Genomic DNA, 25,478 nt, shown 5'->3' on the forward strand with positions numbered 1-25,478 from the left:
TACATGTGTATTTGAACCCAGGGCTGATACATTATAATAGTTAGTTTGCTACAGAATGTGGTTTACCATGGAAACAATGCCCTTGGATAGCTTATACTGTAGGTGTCGGAAAACACATATACACCTCTGTGCATTCTAGAGAAAAGTTTCCATTTGATCTTATGTAGTACAGAAACAGGAAGCACTACCAAATAAAGTGAGTGCCTGTTGCAAAGATGATCTCTGCCTGTGGTTGCTAGGAAAAAACAGTGATATGACACCTTGTGGAGCATAAGTGTCAATGCGATTTGTAAACTGGCAGTACACCATTAGTACACAACAGGCCTATGTGTTACATACTGTCCTAACCATTATCTCACACTTTCTTGTTCTTCAGTGAATGACATCATAAGGAATGATCTGACTGTCCGCAGTAACGAGCAGTAAAGAGCATCTATATTGTGACCAACAATCACACAGGCTCCAGAAATGCCATGACGTCATTCTACTGTCTGATTGCCCCCCTTCATATGTACTGTATATAGGGTGTTATTTAAGTCGAAATCGCATCTTTTGACAAATGGGTAGAATATTATGTTAATTGTGTAGATAATCCTCTAAGAAAACAAATGGTCCAAACTTCATGTTTTTATCATAATTTGTTCACAAGTTATTGGAGTTTTTACCCTTGAAGGATGGTCAGAATTACGGTGACTAAATCAATGGATGCCAGAGAAAAACATCTCAAAAGTTATAAATTTAGGAAAATTGCATTGGATCAGCTAGGTTGGACTCTGGGCTACCGGCTACCTGACAGGCTCACTTTCCCATTGGGACAAAAAAAAACAATTTAGAGGTAAGATGGATATCGATTTTGAGAAGACATATTGTATTTTCATATTTTAGTATATGCTTTTCAGATTCATTTGAATTTAATATTATTTTTTGAAGATTTCACTGAGCGTGTACCAGGAGCCGTGAGTGTGTAAAATCTCTGAGCAAACCAAGAAAGTAAAAAAGTCATATTACAACCTACGTTTTGATAATTGCGTTGTTTGCTCTATAACCCATTCGTTCATACGCCACCGTGATATACAATAAGGCCTTGACAACAAAAAGACAACAGTCACACAGTGGTGGAATAAATTAAACTACACATAAGTTTGTTTCATCACAAAACCGGAGAGCAACATCTGTCTAGTGAAGTCCACAAAGAAAATATTGCATGCAACAAACAGTTATAAACAGTTATATCACCTGCAGCATAGTCAAGCAAGTTAATGTTTTCTACTGATTTAGAACCACAGAGTTACCACAAGTCAGCACAAAGACAAAAAGAGCCCTGCCTCTGCTATTTCAGCACCATTTCAACTTAAACATTTAAACATCATCAAATCAACAAGGCTATATACAGTATGCTTAGTTTAATACACTGAAAACAAACTTAAAGATACCAAAAACGATTTAGTCCAATCAATGTTGCTAAATATCATGTCCATGGTATTGATTTCTGTCAGTCTGTGTATATGTATGTGTGTGTGCGCATGCAAGTAAAACAAAAAATGTGGACTCCCCCTACTGGTAGACTAGTTGAACGCCAATGCCATCCTCCTCGCTTTCATGTTGGCACAACGGTCTAGGGCTCTGCCATACAGTACACTTTTAGTTTTGTTGTCATAGGCTACCTAGCTAAAATGCTTGCTAGCCTAACTTCCTCGCATGGGCAACAATGAAACAGCTAAGTTAGCTCGCTAGTTAATGTGAGCCTACTAGACTACATCTAGGCTACATATTGAACTTCAATCATCTCAGGCCAGTGGTACAACATATTTATTTATGGTTAGATCAGAATCGCTGTCATTGGCATGTACAGAGAATTAAGTCAAAACCACAAGTCTAAATCCACATCTCCATCCATGGCTTAGGAAAGGGCCAATTTAGCAAGCTAGTTACTGCAGTACATCAACACAAGCAATCCAGAAGATCTCATTTGATTGGTGTGAAGCCAAATCTAAACTGGCCTCCCTTGGCGGGTGTTTTGCTGCACCAGGACAACCCACAGTTGAGCTTAGCTCAACGATGATTGGCTAATTATTACATGTTTTAATCAAGGGAGGCCAAATGCTTGCTGGTATCAATTAATCAATTGCTACAGCGTCTACATGCTATACTCTTTTGTTCCAGACAGCATCAGATACATGGGCGATACATACTGAGACAGAGGGGGCGCTGTTTCCCTCACTCAGATGAGATTTCTCCGGTGAGATTCAGCCACTTGCGAATTGAAGGAAAATTATGAAAACACAGAGAGAAGAAAGATGTATTGGTCAAATATTTGGGGAAGCCTGGCTTCCCTTGGCATTCATGAATACACGCCACTGAGCGTATACCAAACATTTTATATTCAAAGCCTTTTAACATTTAATTCAGTTTGTGTCATGCTAATTTAGATTTTTGTGACCCGCGGAAACAACTTTAAAGATGATGACCACAAAATGTAAAATCCTCAAAAGTTGTTAAAAGAAACCTGCACGGCTATGCCAACATAGCTCGGTGCTCATTATCGAATGTATTACGTAGAAATCCAACTTTTTTGATATAATGCTAAGGGTATGTTACATTTCATCACCAAAGAGCCAAAGTGCGTTTTCACCAACATCATACTGTATATACTGTATTGTGGATGCAGATGATACCCAGTTAGGGGCATGCAGTGCCAGATTTCAATAAGTGTGTTGACCATGGGCTACCTTTTAAACAGTTTTATTATTTTATCATGTGTAATCATGTATGTGGCCTCAATGTAAGCTTTTGTAATTGTAAATAAAAACAACTTCATGAAAATGTCTGTAATTACTAAGACAATTATGAAAAAAACTGATTGATGATTGAGGAACATATTTTTTCTGTCATGATGTTGGCAATTTCATTATTTTTTTATTTTATTATTTTATTTAGTCTGCCTGTCATTAAAATATATATTTAAAATCGTATTGTTTGTTGATTAAATGGATCTCGAAATGAATCAATGTCTATATGTCATGAGTTTAAATGTCCAAAAATGGATGTAGCAATCACAGATTTCCATTGATTTGTAATACCAATGCAGTCAATCTAATTGGACATAACCCAACCCTACCAAAGGTACCATACCTCTTCTGGATGATGACTTTTTAATGTTATCTAATATACCAAATATGGTATGCAACTTTGCTCCGCCCCATTGGTCTCCAGGTCGCAGTCGGCTGCGACAGAGCCTGGACTCAAACCAGGATCTCTAGTGGCATAGCTAGCACTGCAATGCAGTACCTTAGACAACTGCGCCACTTGGGAGGTGTCAGATAAATGTTGTCACAGCTGTACATTTCATTGTATTTTCTATAAGACTTCTAACGATTGTTGGGTGTAGTTTAATATTACACCCCTTATTTATGAGGAAATAGTGCACGCTTTTCATTGATGAAAAATAAATACACAAATAACTAACATTTGTTCAATTAAAAAGGGTCTGTCCAATGAACATCAAGGTGAGGCTGTCTAAACAGGGCTGAACCATGAGGGGCTCTCCAATGAACATCAAGGTGAGGCTGTCTAAACAGGGCTGAACCCCGAGGGGCTTTCCAATGAAAATCAAGGTGAGGCTGTCTAAACAGGGCTGAACCACGAGGGTCTCTCCAATGAACATCAAGGCGAGGCTGTCTAAACAGGGCTGAACCAATGAGGGGCTCTCCAATGAACATCAAGGTGAGGCTGTCTAAACAGGGCTGAACCACGAGGGGTGATCAGATGCAGTAGGTTGAAAGGAAGGTATTTTCCCCTTGGCTGAGAACGTCTACGTTCCCCTCTGCCTTCTAGTGGCTGCTTCTTGCAGGTACCTGCACCATCGCTCAGCTCATCCTTGGCTGAGAACGTCTACGTTCCCCTCTGCCTTCTAGTGGCTGCTTCTTGCAGGTACCTGCACCATCGCTCAGCTCATCCTTGGGTTTGTATGCTTTATGTGCTGGAAGGTACTTCTCCTGTTTAAAAAAGGTTCAAAAAGATTATAAACAAACAAAAACTTAAATCTAGCTAATACAAATCTCGTGAGCAACAATTGAGTAATGGCCTAGAGTAATAGTAGTGAATAACAGCATAGTAGGCTATTATTGTGTTTTTCTATCCCTATACAAATAGTCTCCAGAGGCCTTGGAAGCAGACTGTCTCTTGCTCTCTTGCCGTGTGATATGAACATAAATGGGGGAACCGTTGTTCTTGACGTCCGTTGCATTTACCTGCCTGTGTGGTTCTGGTGAGGTGGTAATCAGAAATGATGGACAAACTATCCTTCCGTCGAGGTTTGAATTCCTCATCAAAATCAAATTATAGCTCAGAGACCAGGTCACTAGTAAATGAGGCGTCCATTTTTATTGAATGCCAAAGAGATGTTTCCATAGGCAGGAGATGGTGGAGGCACTGGGCTCCCAATCTGTACAGGAGATGGAAGGAGCCTCAACTGATGCATATTCCACATATACTGTAGCTCAAGCATAAAACAATCATTCAATATGTAGGCTATTTTGTATTTGGTTAAATTGCTAAGTAATGACATCCTACAGTGACTATGTCTATAGGCCTGATTTAGCACCTTGATATCTCTTTCTACACAAAATGAACTGATGCACAATCCTTACCAGCACAGAGCAGGGTGGAAACAGCAGTCATTATGGGCATCACAGCCCATGTTTAGGTTCTGAGTCAGGCCACTTGAAAGCTGTTTCAGCACTGGGCTTGACGGCTTCATCTTTCAGGTCCTTCAGGAGGAACTGTATGGCAGAGGGACAACCAATACAGTTGATTGGCTCCCACACATTCATCTCATCAACCAATGGAGAGATGTTATTAGATGCTTGGGAATATCTACCTATCTATCTATCTATCTATCTATCTATCTATCTATCTATCTATCTATCTATCTATCTATCTATCTATCTATCTATCTATCTATCTATCTATCTATCTATCTATCTATCTATCTATCTATCTATCTATCTACAATGCCTTCGGAAAGTATTCAGACCCCTTGACTTTTCCCACAATTCGTTAGGTTACAGCCTTATTCTAAAAAGTATTTAAAAAAATGTTTTCCCTCATCAATCTACACACAATACCCCATAATGACAAAGCAAAAACAGTTTTTTTGAATTTTTGCTAATTTATTAAAAATAAAAACCTGAAATATCATATTTACATAAGTATTCAGACCCTTTACTCAATACTTTGTTGAAGCAACTTTGGCAGCGATTACAGCTACAAGCTTGGCACACTTGTATTTCGAGAGTTTCTCCCATTCTTCTCTGCAGATTCTCGCAAGCTCTGTCAGGTTGGATGGGGAGAGTTGCTGCACAGCAATTTTCAGGTCTCTCCAGAGATGTTCGATCGGGCTCAAGTCCAGGCTCTGACTGGGCCACACAAGGATATTCAAAGACTTGTCCCGAAGCCACTCCTGCGTTGTCTTGGCTATGTGATTAGGGTCATTGTCCTGTTGTAAGGTGAAACTTTGCTCCAGTCTGAGGTCCTGAGTGCTGTGAAGCAGATTTTCATCAAGGATCTCTCTGTACTTTGCTCCGTTCATCTTTGCCTCAATCCTGACTAGTCACCCAGTCCCTGCCGCTGAAAAACATCCCCACAGTATGATGCTGCCACCACCATTCTCCGTTCTCCATATTTGCTTTTTTTAATGCAATATAATATTGATATTACAATTTAGAAACGGATTAACGTGGTGTCCTGGCTGTTTGCTAAACCATGAATAATTTTATCTAGAGGATTCTGTGAATTCTGAAAATGATGATGATGCATTGGTGTCACAGACAGAAGGGGAAACCCAGACACTTCACAGGGGCTATGAAGCTGAAGCATCCGTTTAGAACCTTTTCTCACCATCAAATATGGTAGTGAGAGGAAGTCAATTCGCGGGTAATGGGAGAGGATGGAACTAGGTGAAACTGGGCTGACAGTCTTCTAATTTTATCATCGATGAAACATCTGATCTCAATCCATTTTTATTTTCCCAAAACTAAACTCTGTTACGAACACAGTATACTAACATTTATAATCTTGACGATCTACCAAAGTTTTACAAAAATGCGTTGGTTAGAAGGGAGTGCAAGGGCGAATTGTTTGTGCACACGAGCACTCTACAGATGAGAGGTCCCCTGACAGAAACTTGCAAATACACGCTACAACGCGCCAATAGGATCTTGCTAGCTCGTGCTTGGCTTTGCCCACCTCCTTGCTTGTTCTGCCCACTATGCTTAATTTGTTCCCACTGTAAACGACACAGATGAACTATCTTGAGGTAGTTATAAATATCTTTGTTTTGTATTGTGACCCTGTATTGTTTAATCGGCATGGAATTCTAATTACAATCAAGTGTTGGAGATCTGTAAAGTTCTGTTTGTTGAAGAAAAATATAATGATGTCTCTTGTAGGATCATTTGATCATTTGAATTTACTGGGCTATTCGTTATATTTTTGTATCACATATAATCGACCATGTTTTATACAGTGTAACTGTTTATCTAATCCTTCATTTAACCACATGTCTTCATGTGACTTTCGTTTCTAATATTGTGATTTTTTGCATGTTATAAATATAAATATAATTTACAACTTCTTTCCACTGTCTCAATTTTTTCATCTGTCAACTCATTTGGCAGAATCTTTCCACTGTCTCAATTGTTTCATCTGTTATCTCATTTGTCAGAATCTTTCCACTCTCTAATTTTTCTTCTTCTCTTATCTCATTTTTGCATGTTATATGCCTTAATATCATTTCCAACTTCATTCCATTGTCTCATTTTTTGTAATCTCTCATCTCATTTTGGTTAGATTATCTCTTGGTAAAAACATTTTCATGCTCTACAACATCCTTAGAGCACAACCTTTCCTCACACAGGAAGCGGTGCAGGTCCTAATCCAGGCATTTGTAATCTCCCGTATATACTACTGCAAATCTCTGTTGGCTGGGCTCCCCGCATGTGCCATCAAACCCCTGCAATGTATCCAGAATGGCGCAGCCATCATGTTCAACCTTCCTAACCCCCCCCCCCCCCCCCATGTTACCCCGTCAAAGCTTGCATCATCTTCAGGTGCTTGCCTGCGGTGCAGAACGGGAAACTGCCCCTCTTTACCGTCAGACCATGCTCAAACCCTACATCCCAACTCGAGCACTCCGTTTCGCCTCCTCTGGTTTCTTGGCCCACCCATCCCTGCGGGAGGGCAGCTCCTGCCCAGTCGAGTCAAAGCTCTTCTCTTTCCTGGGACCCCAATTGTGGAACAAGCTTTCTCCTATCTTCAGCGCCCTGACAACCCCCCAATGTATGTATTTATTTTAAAGAATACAAACAAAGTACTTGTCCCTTTTCCACTAACACTGACTTTGTTGATAAATACTTTGTTGTCTCACCTAGTTATGTTAAAATGAATGCACTAAGTGTCTACCTCTGGATAAGAGCGTCTGTTAATTAAATTACTCAAATGTAAATTGTAAAATATAAATTACAGTAGAGGGCGACGTTTCCCAGGGTTGGCCCTACTGTAGTTAGTAGAGCCACACAGTCATAAACCCCGCCTATTTCTACAATTTCTCTTCCTAAAATCTTATTTCAAACCTATCCCTAATCGTAACCATGCTGCTAACCATATGCATAACACCAACCTTAAATCAAGACAAAAAATAACCTTTTTGTTTCAACAGCCAATTTTGACTCTGTAGTTATGGTTACTAGTGGAAACCCTTTATCGGGAATTCACATTAAATTAAGAAAGGAAGCGGATTCGACCCACAATGACTTGACTTCCGATTGCAAATGTTAGCGCTGTATCATAATTTTTGCCCTGATACAAATTACATTGAACTCACGAATACTCAATGTTGTTTTTGGTTCTGTAAAAAGAACGAATGACGAATTGTAAAGTGCAATGCCCTAGTAAGCTTTTCTTTGAAATTGTATGGTTTGATTCGCCGAATTAGTGATGGGCATTCCGGCTCCTTTCATTAAGCCTGCTCGTTCGGCTCAGCTCACAAAAAAAGAGTCGGCTCTTTTGGCTCCCAAACGGCTCTTTAAAAAAAAAAGATTTGTAATTTTTTCAAGTCAAACAGTTTGCGATAGTTTGACAATGATTGGTGTTAAAACAATTCTAATTAAATTATTAAATGAAATCATACTCTACCTTAATCACAATGTATTTAAAAATGCATTGGTTTGTTATGAAAAAAGAATGCTATTAAACATTTGCATTTAAAGTATAACTTTATATATATAGTGCATATTTATATAGTGCATATAAATCTAACCATTCAAAACGAATACAATCTGTCTGAACAGCATAATAGAATATTGCACCATATCAAAGAAAAATAAATAACATTTTGCAAAACTGCAGCATCCAACAAATTGAAATAAATGTCAAAAAGAAGGATGCTATTACACATGTGCAATTAAAGTATAACTTTTTTAATGTATATAAACGTACATATAAATGTAAAAATTCAAAACTAATACAATCTGAACAACATAATAATATAATATTGCACCATATCAAAGAAAAAGAAATAACAATGTGCAAACTGCAGCATCCCAGTTAAAAAATTAAACTGGTCCCTCTTTTCTCTCTCTTCTTTATTGCCATGTTATAACCAGCAGCACACAGCAATGCTGACCATCTTTTATTTTTATGAGAGATTTGCATTCAGAAATACAAGCTGCCTCACTTGAGGGGCTGATGCAGTTTCTTCTCTCAGTAATTATTTGTCCCGTTTTCGAGAAGACCCTCTCAGAGGGAACGGATGTGACCACTATGCAGTCTCCCTGTCTTGACTTTAGTAAGCCATGGGTAGACAGAGGCCTTGTTCTTCCACCAGCTCAGAGGATCTTCAGATCTTTGGGGGAGGGGCTCCTCCAAATAGGATCGGACCTCCATTATGGCATCTGCTGAGGGATACCCTCGTGCTGCATCCCCAGTTGCTCTCTCGTCAAACAGCATCCAAACAGCAGATGTTTGTGGCACTACTGCTGGTGCTTCTGCTCCATCTTATCCCTCTTCTTCCTGATGCCCTGGTGCCTGAGCCAGCTGATTGCTGGGGCTGTCCCTCCCTGCTGCTGAGGTTATTCTTTGAAGAGCCTCATCAATCGCTCTGGCATCACTGAAGGCTAACTTCTTAAACCTGGGGGCAAGTGCAGCAGTTTCTGATAGCACGTGATTATATTCCATTCTGTGGAACTTTCTGTCCATTGATGAACATTGGGTGTCCATCAACTCTGTCACATGTCCTGTGGTTACATTTGCTTCTCTCTGGCGGCTGGCTTTGATTCGCTGCAGACCCTTACACAGGAGTATCATTTTTGACGCTGTCACATAGCTGGAAAGAGAGAACAGTTACTTATTAGTTCAGGTTCATGTTTTTTCAACTGATACTACATTCTCATCTACTGCTCATATACATATATAATACTGGATTAAATAATATGTAGTAATAACTGCTTACTGTACCTCTTTCCACTGATCTCCACAGTGACCCCTCCTCCACCACCTCCCATTCCTCTTGAGTCAGAGCATCAACAGGTGCATTGACAATGGCCAGGGTAGAGATGATGGCATCCTTTGACTCAAGAAACCCCTTCAACATATAACATTTTGAATTCCACCTTGTAGTGCAGTCTTGTTTAGGCCTCAGCTCAGGCATCCCCATCTGGTGTTGTGTGGACTTTAATTTGCTTATGTGGAAGTATTCCACAGCTGCTTTCACTTTGTCCACAGTGGGCTTCATCACCTTCATCTCTTACAATCAGGTTGATTGTGTAGGAAAGACATTGATGATGGGTCCATTTTAAAATGTTCATGGCTTTGGTTATGTGAGCGGCATTGTCGCTAACACAACATAACACTTTTCCATCTACTTGCCAGAGAAGGCCACTCTCAACAGTTCCTCTGCCAAGTTCTCTGCGGTGTGTCTGTCACTGAACTCAAAGCAGTCCAGAAGACAGCTAGACATCTTAAATCTTCAATGAAGTGACATGTAACCGACATGTAAGAAGTGGTTATCCCTGATGTCCAGCAGTCAGTGGTAAGGCAAACTGCAGTAGCTTTTTGGACTCTTTCCCGCACTGAAGCTTGTGTGCTCTCGTACAGTTGTGGAATAAGTGATTTTGAAAGGCTTTTCCTGCCTCTGCCCTCCATCTAAAATGGCTGGAAATCAGTGGCAATCATTTTAGCCAATGCAATATCAATTTGGCCTTGTTTTGCTACAGACATAGACATTGGCATAAACTGGTCCATAGAAGACTGCGTTGCTGTGGGTCGCGGAGTAGGCCTACTTGACTGAGTGGATACATCTCCACGTGTGGAGGTGCTGGCTCCACCACTATCAATAGCAGGCCCGCTAGCTTCTCGAAGCTCCGCTACAGCTAGCTTCACAGTTGGGTGCACAGTTTGCATATGCCGGTGTAGGTTGTGCGTAGAACCAGCTTTATATGAGATTTTGTTTTGGCAAATTCTACACTGTGCTCTAACATTGTCTACATTATTAAAATGCATCCAAATGCTACTATGCTTCAGATTCATTTTCCAGCTTTTGTTTTCACAGCTGTCCTTCCTCTCTCTCCTCGGCTGCTAAGTGTGTGACTGTGAATGAGTTTGCTCGGCCCTCCCTCACGCATCTTAGGTTCATTGGTTGGCACTGCGTGTCTGATTGACAGGAACAACAGGTGAGGCTGTTAGTCTGAGCAGACAGTTAGAACGAATGTGGGCGCTTGAGCATTTAGGCATATATTATTATATTTATTTTTTCATTCTTTGAATTAGTTAATTCTATTCATTTAAATATTTTGATTATTCATATCTTAATTTTAAAAGTATTTTTATAAATAGATAAGGCTCTTCTGATATGCGAGCCAGCTCCCAACGTTCACCTACAAGAGCTCGCACTTAGAGCCGACTCGTTCGCGAACGACCCATCAATCACTAAGCCGAACAGCAAATTGTTCTTGGTGTTGTACCGAGACTGAGAGATGCGTGTCAACATGGTTGTAGCCACTGTTACATTGCAGCTGTTGTAAACAGCAACGTGGGCAAAAGTACTGCGTGTATTACAGTATGGTCTTTGATGATTTTGCAAATATAGTTTTGAGTTTTGTAGCCAAACAATGTAAAATCACGAAAGCATTGCAGGCTAATCCTTGTTTTCACAAATGTACAGAAGGTAAATTCACAGAACGTAGGCTACTATGTCCACAGAACTAGACCTTTCACCTCCAGAGGTACCTGACCCCACCTTGCTCCAGAGCCTCCTGGACAATGGACTCTTTCTGGGAGCTACTGTCCAACTCCTCTGCATCTTGGCTGTCATAATACCCACCCCCAACTGGTATGAACAGGTACAGTAGACGGTTCTTCTGTTGGCAGTTAACATTTTGTAATAATAACAATAATAATAATAGCGATAATAATAATAATATTGTAATTGTTTAATGTAGGTTTACTTATGGCATTATGTATGAAAGCCGTAGACCTATAGGGCTGATCGTTTGTATTTTTCCCTTTTGTCTTATTGTAACCTCGTTCCCAGGCTCGAATTGCTGGCACATAGAGCCTGGTAACACTGTGTCACAAAGTGGGACTTGAAAGAGGTTTGCCTAAACAGCAGACTGCTACCATGGTTACCCCATGGCTATTCAGTCTGAAAGAAGTCAGACTAAAAAAGACAAGAGTCTCTACAAGCCAGAATGTTGAATAAAATGATATTCACACTTTACCGGCTGTCTGTCCTTTTGATGGTAGGAGGTGAAGATCCACGGGAAAGTGTTGTTTACCCTACTTTTTGAGGCGCCGGGAGGTTCTGTCGCTTGTGATTTCAATCTCTTGAAGCATTGCATGTGATGGACAATATGTAAACAATAGCCGAATGTGACCGAATGTAGTCGACCAAAACACTTTTCCTAGCAATCAGCTGGAAGTGTTTGTGAAATTTGCCAGCTGATGATGGGAGAATATTCAATCTGTGGTTCGGTTAGGCCATATTGTGAAAGTGTTTGTCTGGTGCGAATTGTGTCAGTATTGAAAATAGAAAACCGGAAATACAAGTGGATTCAGGGATCAAGTGTAGCTGGAGCTGGGCCCAGTGTTGCCAACTCCTCAGTAAGGAAAGCAGCTATTGGCTATCCTAAAAGTCGCTAGAAGTCGCTAAATGACACCATCACCTAATTTGCATAATTGGCCATGTGCATGTAATTGTGATGGAAGCTGTAGGAGAGAGGAATAACGTTGTGGGAGAGATAAAAAGTGAGTAAAAAACACTCAAAATATGTTTAGAACTACAAATGATTTTTTTTCTGTCGATTCTTGTTTTTTTTTATGTCACAATTCCAACCCTCCTTTATCCGGGCTTGGGACCGGCAAAAGTGACCCAAAAAGAGACACTCTGGCGGAGTTACTTCGTTTAAAAAAATATATATATATTTTATTTTTCTTAATTTGGTTTGGTTTTAACCTTATGGTCCTATTAGGAGCCTACAACAAATCACAGTAAAACACGAACATTTTTAAACATAACATTTTGTATACAATCTACATTAACAATCTAAATGGACCAAAAAGAGACAATAGAAAAAACTGTCAATGTGAGAAAATTATGGTAACTAGTCTGGCCCTAATTCAGGTTAATTGATTTTTTTGAATGTAAGCCAGGGTGGGATCAGCCAACCATGCGTGATTCATTTGCAGTCTGGATGCGGAGGGGTGAACATCTCCTGCACTGACTGCAGCTGGGAGGGACTGCTGCGCGAGGACTGGGCTGCCTGTGAGTGCTTTGAGACTGGGGTGGGGCTATGTGCTTTCAAGTCAGAGTCTCCAAAAAAACCCAGAAAAAGTCACTAGATTTGTCGCTAGTCTCTTTTTTGAAAATGTTTCGCTAGAGTGGTCTGAATACTCGCTAAATATAGCGACAAAGTCGCTAAGTTGGCAACACTGGCTGGGCCTAGCTTATGCTGGATGCTAACAGAGGTGAAAGAAATGCCACACACTTTCCCTCTTTCAATACAGTGTTTAAAAGGGGTATACCGGGTGTACTCTCTGCCTGAAATAAATCAATTATGCCAACAAAGGGTATCATGCTCTGCTGGCACATTGTAGAACAGATGCCCACAGGCAGAAAGTGTACAATGTAATAACGTGCAGTGTAGCCCAAAGATATTGCTTTTGTTGTGTTGAACTTGACAGTAACACTTTTGGGTGAGTGAGGGGGGATTATTCAATTTTTACTCAGTGAACGTTATTTTTGCACACATGTAGCCTTGTGCACTTGATCGATGTCTAATATTGTAGCCACTATAATAGAGCGAAAATAGAATGCCTGTTTGTTTCATTCTATTTCTACTTTAAGAAGTTTTTTCCCAAGTGCAATATTTAGATCAAGCGTTCTATTATAAAGACTGTCATGGCTAACTGCAATATTAGTGTATTGTTTTTCCTCAAGACTTGAGTGTCATTTGCAGTAAAGTCTAGGCAACAAATAACATTGGATTGTTTTCTCTACATGTTTTATCTGTGAGTTAGGTTTACATGAACCACTTTTTACACACAGAGACTGATCATGTAGATCATATTCTTTGTTGTTTAATTAGTTAAAAACACTGGGCTCCCAAGTGGTGCAGTCACTGCAGACACTGCATTTCAATGTAAGAGCTGTCACTATAGTCCCTGGTTCAAATCCAGGCTGCATGTGATTGGGTCCCATAGAGCAGTGCACAATTGGCCCAGTGTCGTCTGGGTTTGGCTGGAGAAGGTTGTTATTGTAAATAAGCATTTGTTCTTAACGGACCTATCTGGTTAATTAAAAAAATGTAAACTTGCGTTTCCCCCTGGCAGATTTTTTTGTTGTTGCAAGTTTCAGTGTCACCTTTTTGGGCCCTCAACAGTTTGCATCCCTGACTGAAGATCATAACCCTTCCCTGTGGATATTTTGTATCAGATTACATCCGACAGGTATAGTACGTTGAAATTAAGATTCTTCAACATTCGGACTTGTAATGGGACTGTTTGGGAATGCTGAGCCTACATGTTAGAGACAAGTGTAAGTCTTTAATTCTCTGTTTCTGAAAGTGGCTAGATAGGGGTGTGGTTAAAATTCATGCGGGAGAGGGAACAAACCCTACTATTTGATGGGACAAATGGTAAAAATCTACAATAAAAAATACAACAAAATACCACATTGTTTTTGGGGTGCCCAATTGAGTTCGGTCATATAACGTTTATATATGAGCTCACTTCCTTGGAAGTCCACATGTGTTGTAGTGGGGAGGTTCTAAGGGTTATCCTAGATGGTGATGGACAGAGAGATCATCCAATTAAAACCGATGGCTGTTTTAGCCGCTCCTGTCATATAGAGGATTCGATGAATCTCTGAAAGTTGATTGCATTCGATTTGGAGCCTGGCTGCCTTTAGGGGTAAGCCAAGTGCCCCTTTCAATGCCCACAGCGAAGTCAGCTCTAAACAAAAGTGACATATTAAAGTAAGTGGAGTAATGAGTAGGATTCTGTGTTTTCATATGCAAAGGTGATTGCTTTTCATCCCAATGAAAACTAGTTTGAAATTTCAAACATTAATTTTCTGGAAAATGCTCCATGTTGCCTTGTTGACAACATGATCGAGCGGGTCAGATTACTGTACCATTTGAGAAGGGCGCTCCTCCCTCCCCGCTTTCGCCCGATGTACCCCAGGCCAGATTCATTTAATCCGCCTGTAAACTCCCAGTCAAATTCCATTCTGAGTCGCTGTGAATCCAGACGTCCAAGACGGCTGGTGGGTGAGAATAGTCCGATTGTAGTCTGCTTATTGAACTTTTGCTACTGTTACTGTTTCACATGTTTCTAAACCATCCATAGATGCTAACTACCTTTAGTGCCTATTGATGAAGATATCAAATCAAATTTATTTATAAAGCCCTTCTTACATCAGCTGATATCTCAAAGTGCTGTACAGAAACCCAGCCTAGAACCCCAAACAGCCAGCAATGCAGGTATAGAAGCACGGTGGCTAGGAAAAACTCACTAGAAAGGCCAGAACCTAGGAAGAAACCTAGAGAGGAACCAGGCTATGAGGGGTGGCCAGTCCTCTTCTGGCTGTGCCTGGTGGAGATTATAACAGAACATGGCCAAGATGTTCAAATGTTCATAGATGACCAGCAGGGTCAAATAATAATAATCACAGTGGTTGTCGAGGGTGCAACAGGGCAGCACCTCAGGAGTAAATGTCAGTTGGCTTTTCATAGCCGATCAATCAGAGTATCTCTACTGTTCCTGCTGCCTCTAGAGAGTTGAAAACAGCAAGTCTGGGACAGGTAGCACGTCCGGTGAACAGGTCAGGGTTCCATAGCCGCAGGCAGAACAGTTGAAACTGGAGCAGCAGCACGGCCAGGTGGACTGGGGACAGCAAGGAGTCATCAGGCCAGGTAGTCCCGAGGCATGGTCGTAGGGCCCAGGTCCTTCTCGGAGAGAGAGAGAAAGAAACAGAGAGATATAGAGAGAGCATACTTAAATTCACACAAGACACCGGATAAGACAGGAGAAATACTCCAGATATAACAGGCTGACCCTAGTCCCCCGACACATAAACTACTGCAGCATAAATACTGGAGGCTGAGACAGGAGGGGTTAGGAGACATTGTGGCCCCACCCGACGACACCCCCGGACAGGGCCAAACAGGCAGGATATAACCCCACCCACTTTGCCAAAGCACAGCCCCCACACCACTAGAGGGATATCTTCAACCACCAACTTCCTGAGACAACTTCCTGAGACAACATCCTGAGACCATCCTGAGACAAAGCCGAGTATAGCCCACAAAGATCTCCGCCACGGCACAACCCAAGGGGGGCACCAACCCAGACAGAAAGATCACGTCAGTGACTCAACCCACTCAAGTGACGCACCCCTCCTAGGGACGGCATGGAAGAGCACCAGTAAGCCAGTCACTCAGCCCCTGTAATAGGATTAGAGGCAGAGAATCCCAGTGGAGAGAGGGGAACCGGCCAGGCAGAGACAGCAAGGGCGGTTCATTGCTCCAGAGCCTTTCCGTTCATCTTCACACTCATGGGCCAGACTACTCTCAATCATTGGACCTATTGAAGAGATGAGTCTTCAATAACGACTTAAAGGTGGAGACCGAGTCTGCGTCTCTCACATGGGTAGGCAGACCATTCCATAAAAATGGAGCACTGTAGGAGAAAGCCCTTCCTAAGCATTCCTACAGCATTTCCCTCCAGTAGCCATGAGAAAGTTGTCTGGCTGCGGGGACTGTGCGAGGGGATTGACTGAAATTAGAAGGCATAATGTTAATGTTACTACTTAGCTTCGGCTGGTAGAGGTCCTGACGAACCACGTCCAGATAAAGCGTCTGAAGTGAAAAAGTTGAATGAAAAAATGTTGAGCGAGGGAACTAGTAAAAATATAAACAGTAACAGTAAAAACCGTAAAGTTGTCAGGTAGCAAAGTAAGGTTAGCAACAAAACGCACAGCAGCACGTAAACAAGTCTGCAAGTTGTGCCTGGAAATGACGATCTAGGTGATTGACATCTGTCTCTTGCCAGGGGACTTCTGTTAAGAGACCCAACGTTCGGTGTGAACGTTAACACGCATCGCTTGCGGTACGGTTTTGGAAACATAAGAAAGTAACTTTCATATCAGCGAGGAATCATTTTCCCAAAAGCAAAAAGTCAAATTACTACACACCTTTTTATAGAGTTAGGGTTCCCACGTGGCCATATCTCGATGTTAGAGCGCTTGTTTACCGAAGACTAATTAGCTAATTAGCTATCTAGCGTGCTCTGAACACCTGTGTGTAAGCTAACTGGGGAGGAAGTGTAGGTAGCGGAAGTGTAGTTTGTCAACTGGAGACACGCAGCGTATCGATCTGTGCAAATCTGCTACAGTAAGTGTATATTTTTTTATTTGAAAGGGTCTTTCTCACTGATATGAAAGATTTCAAAAACCGTAACGCAAGCGATGATTATTGACATTTCTAAATGTTAAAACACAGTGTCGGGATTGTAGTTCACATGGAGCCAGCCATGAGCGATGCGAACCGCTGAAAACCCTGGGGAGAAGGCAGAATGCTGCTTTGAGTTTCTGAGAGCTAATGTGTCTCTTGAGTGTCACTGGGACAGTGAGACTCAGTCTGTTTTATCTTCAGGAGGAGACGGAGCCAAATGACTTTCAATTGAAGCCTGCTGACCTGAATAAGAAGTCCAAAGGACCTGTGCCTGAGATTTGTCAGAAACTAAAGAATGAGAGCAAGAAGAAGAGATAGGTGTGGTGTGTTTGTGTAGGATTGGGTGCTGTGCGTGCAGTTCATCCAAGATTATTGTAACATTTCAAATGATGTAGACAGAATCATTTTTGTTTCATCAAATGCAATCAATGGGTGTCTCTACCTTGATTTATGAAAGAAGAGAAGCACACTGTTTATTCAACTACTCAGCTATCAATTGTAATTTTCCAAGGCCTAAACACAACAATAAACATTTGGGGACCTATGTAATCATTTTTTTTATTATTTCATTTTGTGTGCATTTTATAACCAACATTTCTGTAAAAAAAAACAAATAAGAACCTTATGATTTTGTATTTATTTAACCTTTGTTTAACTAGACAAGTCAGTTAAGAACAAATTCCTATTTGCAACGACAGCCTAGGAACAGTGGGTAGAACAACCTTTTACCTTGTCAGGTCGGGAAGTCAATCTAGCAACCTTTCGGTTTCTGGCCCAATGCTCTAACCACTAGGCTACCTGCCTCCCCAGGGAGAATGCAGTTTTGGGTTTTTGAAAGCTAATGTGTCTCTTGAGTGTCAGTGGGACAGTGAGACTCAGTCTGTTTTATCTTCAGGAGGAGACACAACCAAATTAATTACAATTGAAGCCTGCTGACCTGAATAAGAAGTCCAAAGGAACCCTGCCTGAGATTCGTCAGAAACAAAAGAAAAAGACCAAGAAGAAGCGATAGGTGTCGCTCTCAAATAGTGCTCTGTTATATCAATATGAAGTTTCAAAAAATAAATACAGCTGTACTTTTTTCATCTTTCAATTTCTCATTCTGCCTTATACAGTGCCTTCAGAAAGTATTCACACCCCTTGACTTTTCCCACATTTTGTTGTGTTGCAGCCTAAATTAAACATTGATTAAATGGAGATTTTATTTTGTCACTGACTTAAACAACATAGGCACTAATGTCAAAATGGATTACATTTTTTTATTTATTGTTACTAATTAATAAAAAATGAAATGCTGAAATGTCTTGAGTCAGTAAATATTCAACCCCTTTGTTATGGCAAGCCTAAATAAGTTCAGGATTAAACATTCGCTTAACAAGTTACATAAGTTGCATGGACTGTGTGCAATAGTGTTTAACATGATTTTTGAACGACTACCTCATCTCTGTACCCCACACATACAATTATCTGTAAGGTCTCTCAGTCAAGCAGTGAATTTCACACACAGATTCATACAACCACAAAGACCAGGGAGGTTTTCAAATGCCTCACAAAGAAGGTCACCTATTGGTAGATGGGTAGAAGAAGAAGAGAAAAGAGAAAAGCAGATGTTGAATATCCCTTTCAGCATGGTGAAGTTATTAATTACACTTTGGAGGGTGTATCAATACACCCAGTCACTACAAACATACAGGCGTTACCATGGGGACTTTAAACAGTTACATGACAGGAGAAAACTGAGGATGGATCAACAACATCATAGTTACTCCACAATACTAACCTGAAAAGAAGGAAGCCTGTACAGAATAAAAAGTATTCCCAAACATACATCCTGTTTGCAACAAGGTGATTTAAGTTATACTGCAAAAAAATATTGGCAAAGCAATTCACTTTTTGTCCTAAATACAAAGCATTATGTTAAAAAAATCCAATACAACACAATGAGTATCACTCCATTATTTTCAAGCATAGTGTCTATATGTTATGGGTATGCTTATCATCATTAAGGACTGGAGAGTTTTTGAGGATAAAAAAAGAAATGGAATGGAGCTAAGCACAGGCAAAATCCTAGAGGAAAATCTGGTTTTGTTTGCTTTCCACTAGACACTGGGAGATTAATTCACCTTTCAGCAGGACAATAACCTAAAACACAAGGCCAAAGCTACACTGGAGTTGCTTACAAAGAAGACAGTGAATGTTCCTGAGTGGCTGAGTTAGAGTTTTGACTTAAATCTACTTGAAAATCTATGGCAAGATCTGAAAATCGTTGTCTAGCTTGAAGAATTTTGGGCAAATGTTGCACAATCCCGGTGTTCAAAGTTCTTAGAGGCTTACCCAGAAATACTCACAGCTTTAATCACTGCCAAAGGTGCTTCTACAAATTATTGACACAGGGGTGTGAATACTTATCTAAGTGTATGTAAAAAAACTGTTGGTCACTAAATCCGGCTATAAGGACCATGTAAAAACAGTTGACTGGTATGCCCTCACCCATCTGAGCTGCCGGCTGTGAATGCCCTCACCTGCTATATACTAGCTGATATAGCTGATTGGTTTGGTTCTGTCCTCTATAGTGCTGTCCTGTTAGAACATGATGTTCAGGCCCATCACTGTAGTCTTGATAGTCACCACCACACACACACAGACACAGCTGTTTCCATTTGAAGATGTTAGTATGATTTTGGTAATCCGAATGACTTGGAATGTTATTGTTGTGGTTCTATAAGACAAAGATATGCACACATGTAAACAGTATTAGTTAATGATTATAACTATACAATATACATACAGCACTAGTCAAAAGTTTGGACACACCTACTCATTCCAGGGTTTTTCTTTATTTTTACTATTTTCTACATTGTATAATAATAGTGAAGACATCAAAACTCTGAAATAACACTTATCGAATCAAGTAGTAACCGAACAGGTGTTTAATTTTTTTTAAATATATTTTATATTTGAGATTCTTCAAAGTAGCCACCCTTTGCCTTGATGACAGCTTTGCACACTCTTGGCATTCTCTCAACCGGCTTCATGAGGTAGTCACCTGGAATACATGAAGGAGTTCCCACATATGCTGAGCACTTGTTGGCTGCTTTTCCTTCACTCTGCGGACCAACTCATCCCAAACCATCTCAATTGGGTTGAGGTTTTGTTATTGTGGAGACCAGGTCATCTGATGCAGCACTCCATCACTCTCCTTCTTGGTCAAATAGCCCTTACACAGCCTGGAGGTGTGTTTTGGGTCATTGTCCTGTTGATAAACAAATGATAGTCCCACTAAGCGCAAACCAGATGGAATGGCGTATCACTACAGAAGTCGTGAACTGGGCCTTTACTAGTATTAGCGTACTGATATAGCTCAGTCCAAAACATATTTTCAGCATCTCTACTTTGGCAAAAAAAAAAAAAGGTAGTTGTAAAATGAAGAACAGTATCTTGCAGGATTCAATAGTTGGAAATGTAAGAGTTGTTGCCCTGTCCCCTTCTCTGTGATGTCATTCTAACGGAATCCAGAAAGAACAAAACGGTGTCCTCAAACATTTACATCAAAAGGTGCAAAGTTATGGGCAAAGACACAAAACATCCACATCAAATTAAATATTTTTCTTGATCAAATAACATGGCAGAAAAAAAACAACTTTTGTGCAGTATTAATTTAACATCCTTAAAAACCACTTAATGTAAATGTACATTACTATATTGTACATAGGCTGGTCATCTAGGTTCGTACCTGTAGACCTTCTATCACCATGACGATAAACAATGCACAATACAGTATTTGAGTGCATTGACACATCAAGTGGTTTGTGATGATGTGGCTCAGTTGGTAGATCATGGTGTTTGCAATGATAGGGTTGTGGGTTTGATTCCCACAGGGGACCAGTATGATTTGCTCTGGATAAAAACTCAACTAAAATGGAAAAGGAATGAATAGACCATTTAAGTTTTCAAATAGAAATAAATAGCATTTGCCAAGTATTTCAAGAAAGCGTAAAACATATATCAAGCAAGTATTTTTATTTTCCACAAGTATTATCAGATTAACTGTTTTGTACAGATAATTATCAAACTCAAGTTACAAATACAGGTAAACACTCAAATACATTTATATACATTTTTTTCAGAAAAGTAGTGCACAGGGCCTTTACCATTCATGTATTATTAGGAATTAAAGCGTTTCCACCGGTATTTTTCGCCTAATTATTTTTTACCGACACAACAAGATGCAACGTTGTCTAGTGTATTTTGTTTTGTCGACATTTGCAACGTTTACCGAGAAAATGTGCTGTTTCCATCAGGCCTGTCATGACATGTTTTATCCAACATGTACTTTACTTGCATAAAAGTTTTAATGGAAACCTGGTTAGAGACTCACTTTTCAGTTTTTAATCCAACTAAAAGTAATCAAACGTAAAATTAGATACAGATAGTACAGTAATATCAAATGGGAAATGGATGGCAGAACGTGTTCCCTTGTCTTTCACAAACGAGCCCTAACCTAATACAGTATCTATTCCAAGATATAAGGACAGGTTTCCCAGACACAGATTAAACGTCCTATACTAAAAGCATGATCAATGAGCATAACATTTGTATTTAGTCCACGACTAGGCTAAACCTGTGTCCGGGAAACTGTCCCTAAATGGTTGTGTTTAAAAAATATGTTGATATTGGAATTGTCTACGTGAACTAAATTATTCAACGGAGCTACGCTGTATTCCTGACTCCATCCAATTGCGCAAAAAACGTAATTCATTCTCCCCTATCATACATAGTGTGCTGTCCTGTTTCGTCAGTGATGCATAGTGATCTTGCTTTTTTTCCCTACAAGGCATGTTTTCACTATATCCCTCGTATATGGCTCCGGGATTAATTTCATAGCCCTAATTTATCACTTCGCATTTCATTAAGCCTACTTAATTTTACTGATATCCTAAACGGATGGATGTCCATTCCCACCGCCTACTTGCGTTTATTTTAGCGAATTGGGATCGCCACCGCAATCTGAGTTGTGCCCTCTGCTCAAGGCAATTCCCGTCATGACCTGTCTATTCTTTCAAATTCGCTAAATGGCATTTTCCTTCGGTACTAGTGTTCTCAAAGAAGTTGGACATAATTCGTTTTCGAATCCTTTTCATCAAATGAAGACTACTGTGGGGATTTGATTAGGTTCTTCACGCACTCTTCTGTGCCTTGCGTAAACCTCAAGACGCTTGCTTCAAAGGTAAGTGTTGATTAGCCTAAAATATTTAGCTTTCACCGGGTGAAGGAATGTCAACACATTTTAGTAGAATACATTTTCTTGACGTTACACAAAGGATTCTTAATTCGACAGCGTTTCTATTGCTGGTTTCACATTGTTCCCACCCCACAATGTTTTATGTTGACAGTAGAATGTTAGTCTATTTCATAAAATGTGTACGCTTCCATTTATAGTGACTGTCGTTGACAGATTTAATTTCCCGCACAGCCTACATGGGCTACTATAGTATCATGTATGTCCGACACCTCGATTGAAATGAAGGTATAACAATAATCAATAAACACACACAGGCCATTGAAATTCAAAATGGAGTTGTAACAGCACCTGATTTGATTCATACAGTCCTATTATAGCCTACAAAGCACGTATTAATAGTAGTATGCATAAGAATGACCTGCACTAAAATACACCCTAGCCAATATCCATTTACAGTCTCGAAATTATGTTGGGTTTTCCTATCAAAGGCGTGACCCATCTTTCACCAATGGTGTTACAATACTGCATAGGACAACGTGCGTAAATAGTGACCGGCTGTGAGGAACATAATTTCTTTCGGGATTTTTGGTTATACACTTATTATTATTATTATGATTTGGACAGAGACAACCCATACAATGTATCACCCCCCCCCCCCCCCCCCCCCAACCTCTTATTTTAGCTACAGCCTATATTTACTGGTTTGAATGAAACAGGTGTGCATCCCTGGGAATTTTGGCGTGGACTGTTCCCAAGTGTCAGCGTATCTGAATGGAGCCTATTGTTCCAGCCTGGCTGAACCACACCATTACATTATAATAGAATAACACAGCCGTATTGATATGCTCCCAACATAAGAATAACATTTGCAAGTTGGCATATTTCTAATGTCAGAGGTGCAGCCTGTACTGCATGGCAATCTATTAATGTGCTGTTGAGTCTTTCTTTGTTGTTCGGCTCTTGTTGATGTGCGTTCCCTAAGGATTTATCCAAGGACTGAGATGGTTTCAATATAACCTATATAATGTGTCTATTAAAAGGGAACAGAAGCCCAGTTCCTATTTCAGTCAGTTTTTATGGCTCATTGTCTGTCAATGGTTGATACTGTGTATCTACTTCCTGTTCTTACTGTGCAGAACATGGCTTGTTGGTTTAGGGACAGTACCGTACTAAGTGACGGACAGAGAAGGAAGTGGATCCAGCGCTGAGTTTATCACCTGGGTTTTCCCCTGGCCGCACTCCTCCTGTACCCCACCCCGCTCCCCCTCTCCTCCATTGTCTTTGCACAGCAATGGAGGAGAGAAGATTAGATGGGACAGGCCGATAAAACCTTGTTTTCTGGAGAGCTGAGGACTCTGGGACTGCGGAGACAGACACTACCATCTCCTGTGGAGCTTTTTTTTATTCTTCCTTTAACGGGGACCACGAGACGACATTAAGGTGATTCTTGGTCCATTCTTAGCCTGCATCTTAAATGGCATTCTATTCCCTATGTAGTGCGCTAATTTTGACCAGAGCCCTGTGCCTTAGCCTATACGGAATAGGGTACCATTTGAGATAAACCCTGGCACATGCAAGCATTATTGCAATTGTTTATCACTGCCATATTACTGCAATTTTCTATGAACTAAGCCTTAATTTGGTTGGCCAGGCTATATTTAGCAGAATTGTGGATTGTTCTGAGGATTGTGGGTCTATTCGCCGTAGAGTAGTTGGGTAGGGGGTCTAAATATATCCCCATTTAGTGTTTGTTTTCGCTCCAAGGAACCGGGTAGACCTATGTCAGAATGAGGTGCACACACCTTTCTTTGTTTCAGATTAGTCTCTTTTGATTTTACCATCAGTCTCAAGTGAAAGTCCCAACTGATTTCCTCAATGGAGCAGCAGGACATGTTGCAACCAAAGTAACCATAATTCCACATAACCATTGTACATGGGGCTTTTTTTTTTTTTTTTTTTTTTTTTTTTTTTTTACAGAATGTGCCTGGGCGTGTGCAGCACCTTACAATGCCTAGTGAAAGTCTACACACCCCTTTACACTGTCAGATTTCCCTGCCTTCCATTCAATCTAAAAAGGGATTCACTTAGATATTTTTTCCCTACAGATCTACACATTTTAAAAGTGAAAGAAAATAATTTGAAACATTTCTAAATGATTAAAAGTGAATACTTGGTGGAGGCGTCTGAAAATCCTGGGATATTCTACAGTGGGACAGTTATACATTTTGAATGCAAAAGACACCAGAGACAAGGTGTGAATATTGCTGTCTAGCAATGATTCCCAACCAAATTTACTGAGCTTGAGGGCAATTCCACGGTAAAAAATGTTGAGACTCAGATGTTTCACTTTAAAATGTGTGTCAGGCAAAAACTATCGATTGCAAAGTTAAACAGACCATACAACGCTATGCACAAAGAATACTTTAACACTTTTCCACACAAACAGGGGTTAAAATGTCTTCACCCTCAGGTGCCTGTTGGAGGATTCTGATTTTCCCACATTCTTACAGTCTTATGGTGAAAGTTCTGAGACTCAGGATTACAATCCCCTCTCCTTTCTCTCCCCTCTTTCCCCCTGTTTCTCTCTTCTTTCTTTCTCCTTCCTCACCCTCTCCCATCTCTCCTACCCCCTTCCCGCCCTCTCAATCTCTCTGAATGTGGGAACTAGGAACAAATCACACAGTCACAGATCCTGACGTTCAAGCACTCTGGCTCCATATTAGGGGAAGGCGCTACTGGTTGCATTAGTTCCGTTGTTTACACACTGTGACAGGCTGCTAAGGGTGTGCTGTTCACAGTTTCCTCCTGGCAAAGAGCAGTCCTAGTCCCTTAAGAGATTTCAACAGTCTCTCAGAACTCCTAAATGGCTTCCATCCCTCTTCTCCTCAAAACCCTCATTGCTAATGATTGATGCCAGCAGAGCACAATATTGTAGAACTTTCAGATATAAATATTTCTTTATTTTATTTAACCTTTATTTAACTAGGCAAGTCAGTTAAGATCAAATTCTTATTTACAATGACGGCCTAACCTGGACGACGCTGGGCCAATTGTGCGGCGCCCTATGGGACTCCCAATCACGGCCAGTTGTGATACAGCCTCAAATCGAACCAGGGTCTGTAGTGACGGTTCTAGCACTGAGATGCGGTGTCCTAGACCGCTGTGCCACTTGAGAGCCCAAATACATTATGTAGAACAAACACGCTTCCCTTACATGTAAACAAAGGAAT

General features: G+C 40.5%; 2 protein-coding genes across 6 annotated transcripts in view; both read left to right on the forward strand.

The window, feature by feature from the left end:
* Nucleotides 1-2,963, forward strand: part of LOC110528566 (nuclear factor of activated T-cells, cytoplasmic 2) — a 35,134-nt gene extending 32,171 nt beyond the window's left edge. Inside the window, exon 10 of one of the 2 annotated variants that reach the window (XM_021610697.2) lies at nucleotides 377-2,963. In XM_021610697.2, coding sequence (XP_021466372.2) covers nucleotides 377-426 — 50 coding nt within the window. In that variant the 3' untranslated portion in view covers nucleotides 427-2,963. The remainder of the gene's footprint in view (nucleotides 1-376) is intronic. The other variant, XM_021610699.2, reaches the window with a different exon arrangement.
* An 18,806-nt stretch (nucleotides 2,964-21,769) lies between these two features.
* Nucleotides 21,770-25,478, forward strand: part of LOC110529042 (proto-oncogene tyrosine-protein kinase Src) — a 33,083-nt gene continuing 29,374 nt past the window's right edge. For all 4 annotated transcript variants that reach the window (XM_036984170.1, XM_036984172.1, XM_036984171.1 and 1 more), the window contains exon 1: nucleotides 21,770-22,233. The gene's annotated coding sequence lies outside the window, so the exon portion shown is untranslated. The remainder of the gene's footprint in view (nucleotides 22,234-25,478) is intronic.

This window comes from Oncorhynchus mykiss, chromosome 7 (assembly GCF_013265735.2).
Source record: "Oncorhynchus mykiss isolate Arlee chromosome 7, USDA_OmykA_1.1, whole genome shotgun sequence".
In the NCBI taxonomy this organism is placed as follows: domain Eukaryota; kingdom Metazoa; phylum Chordata; class Actinopteri; order Salmoniformes; family Salmonidae; genus Oncorhynchus; species Oncorhynchus mykiss.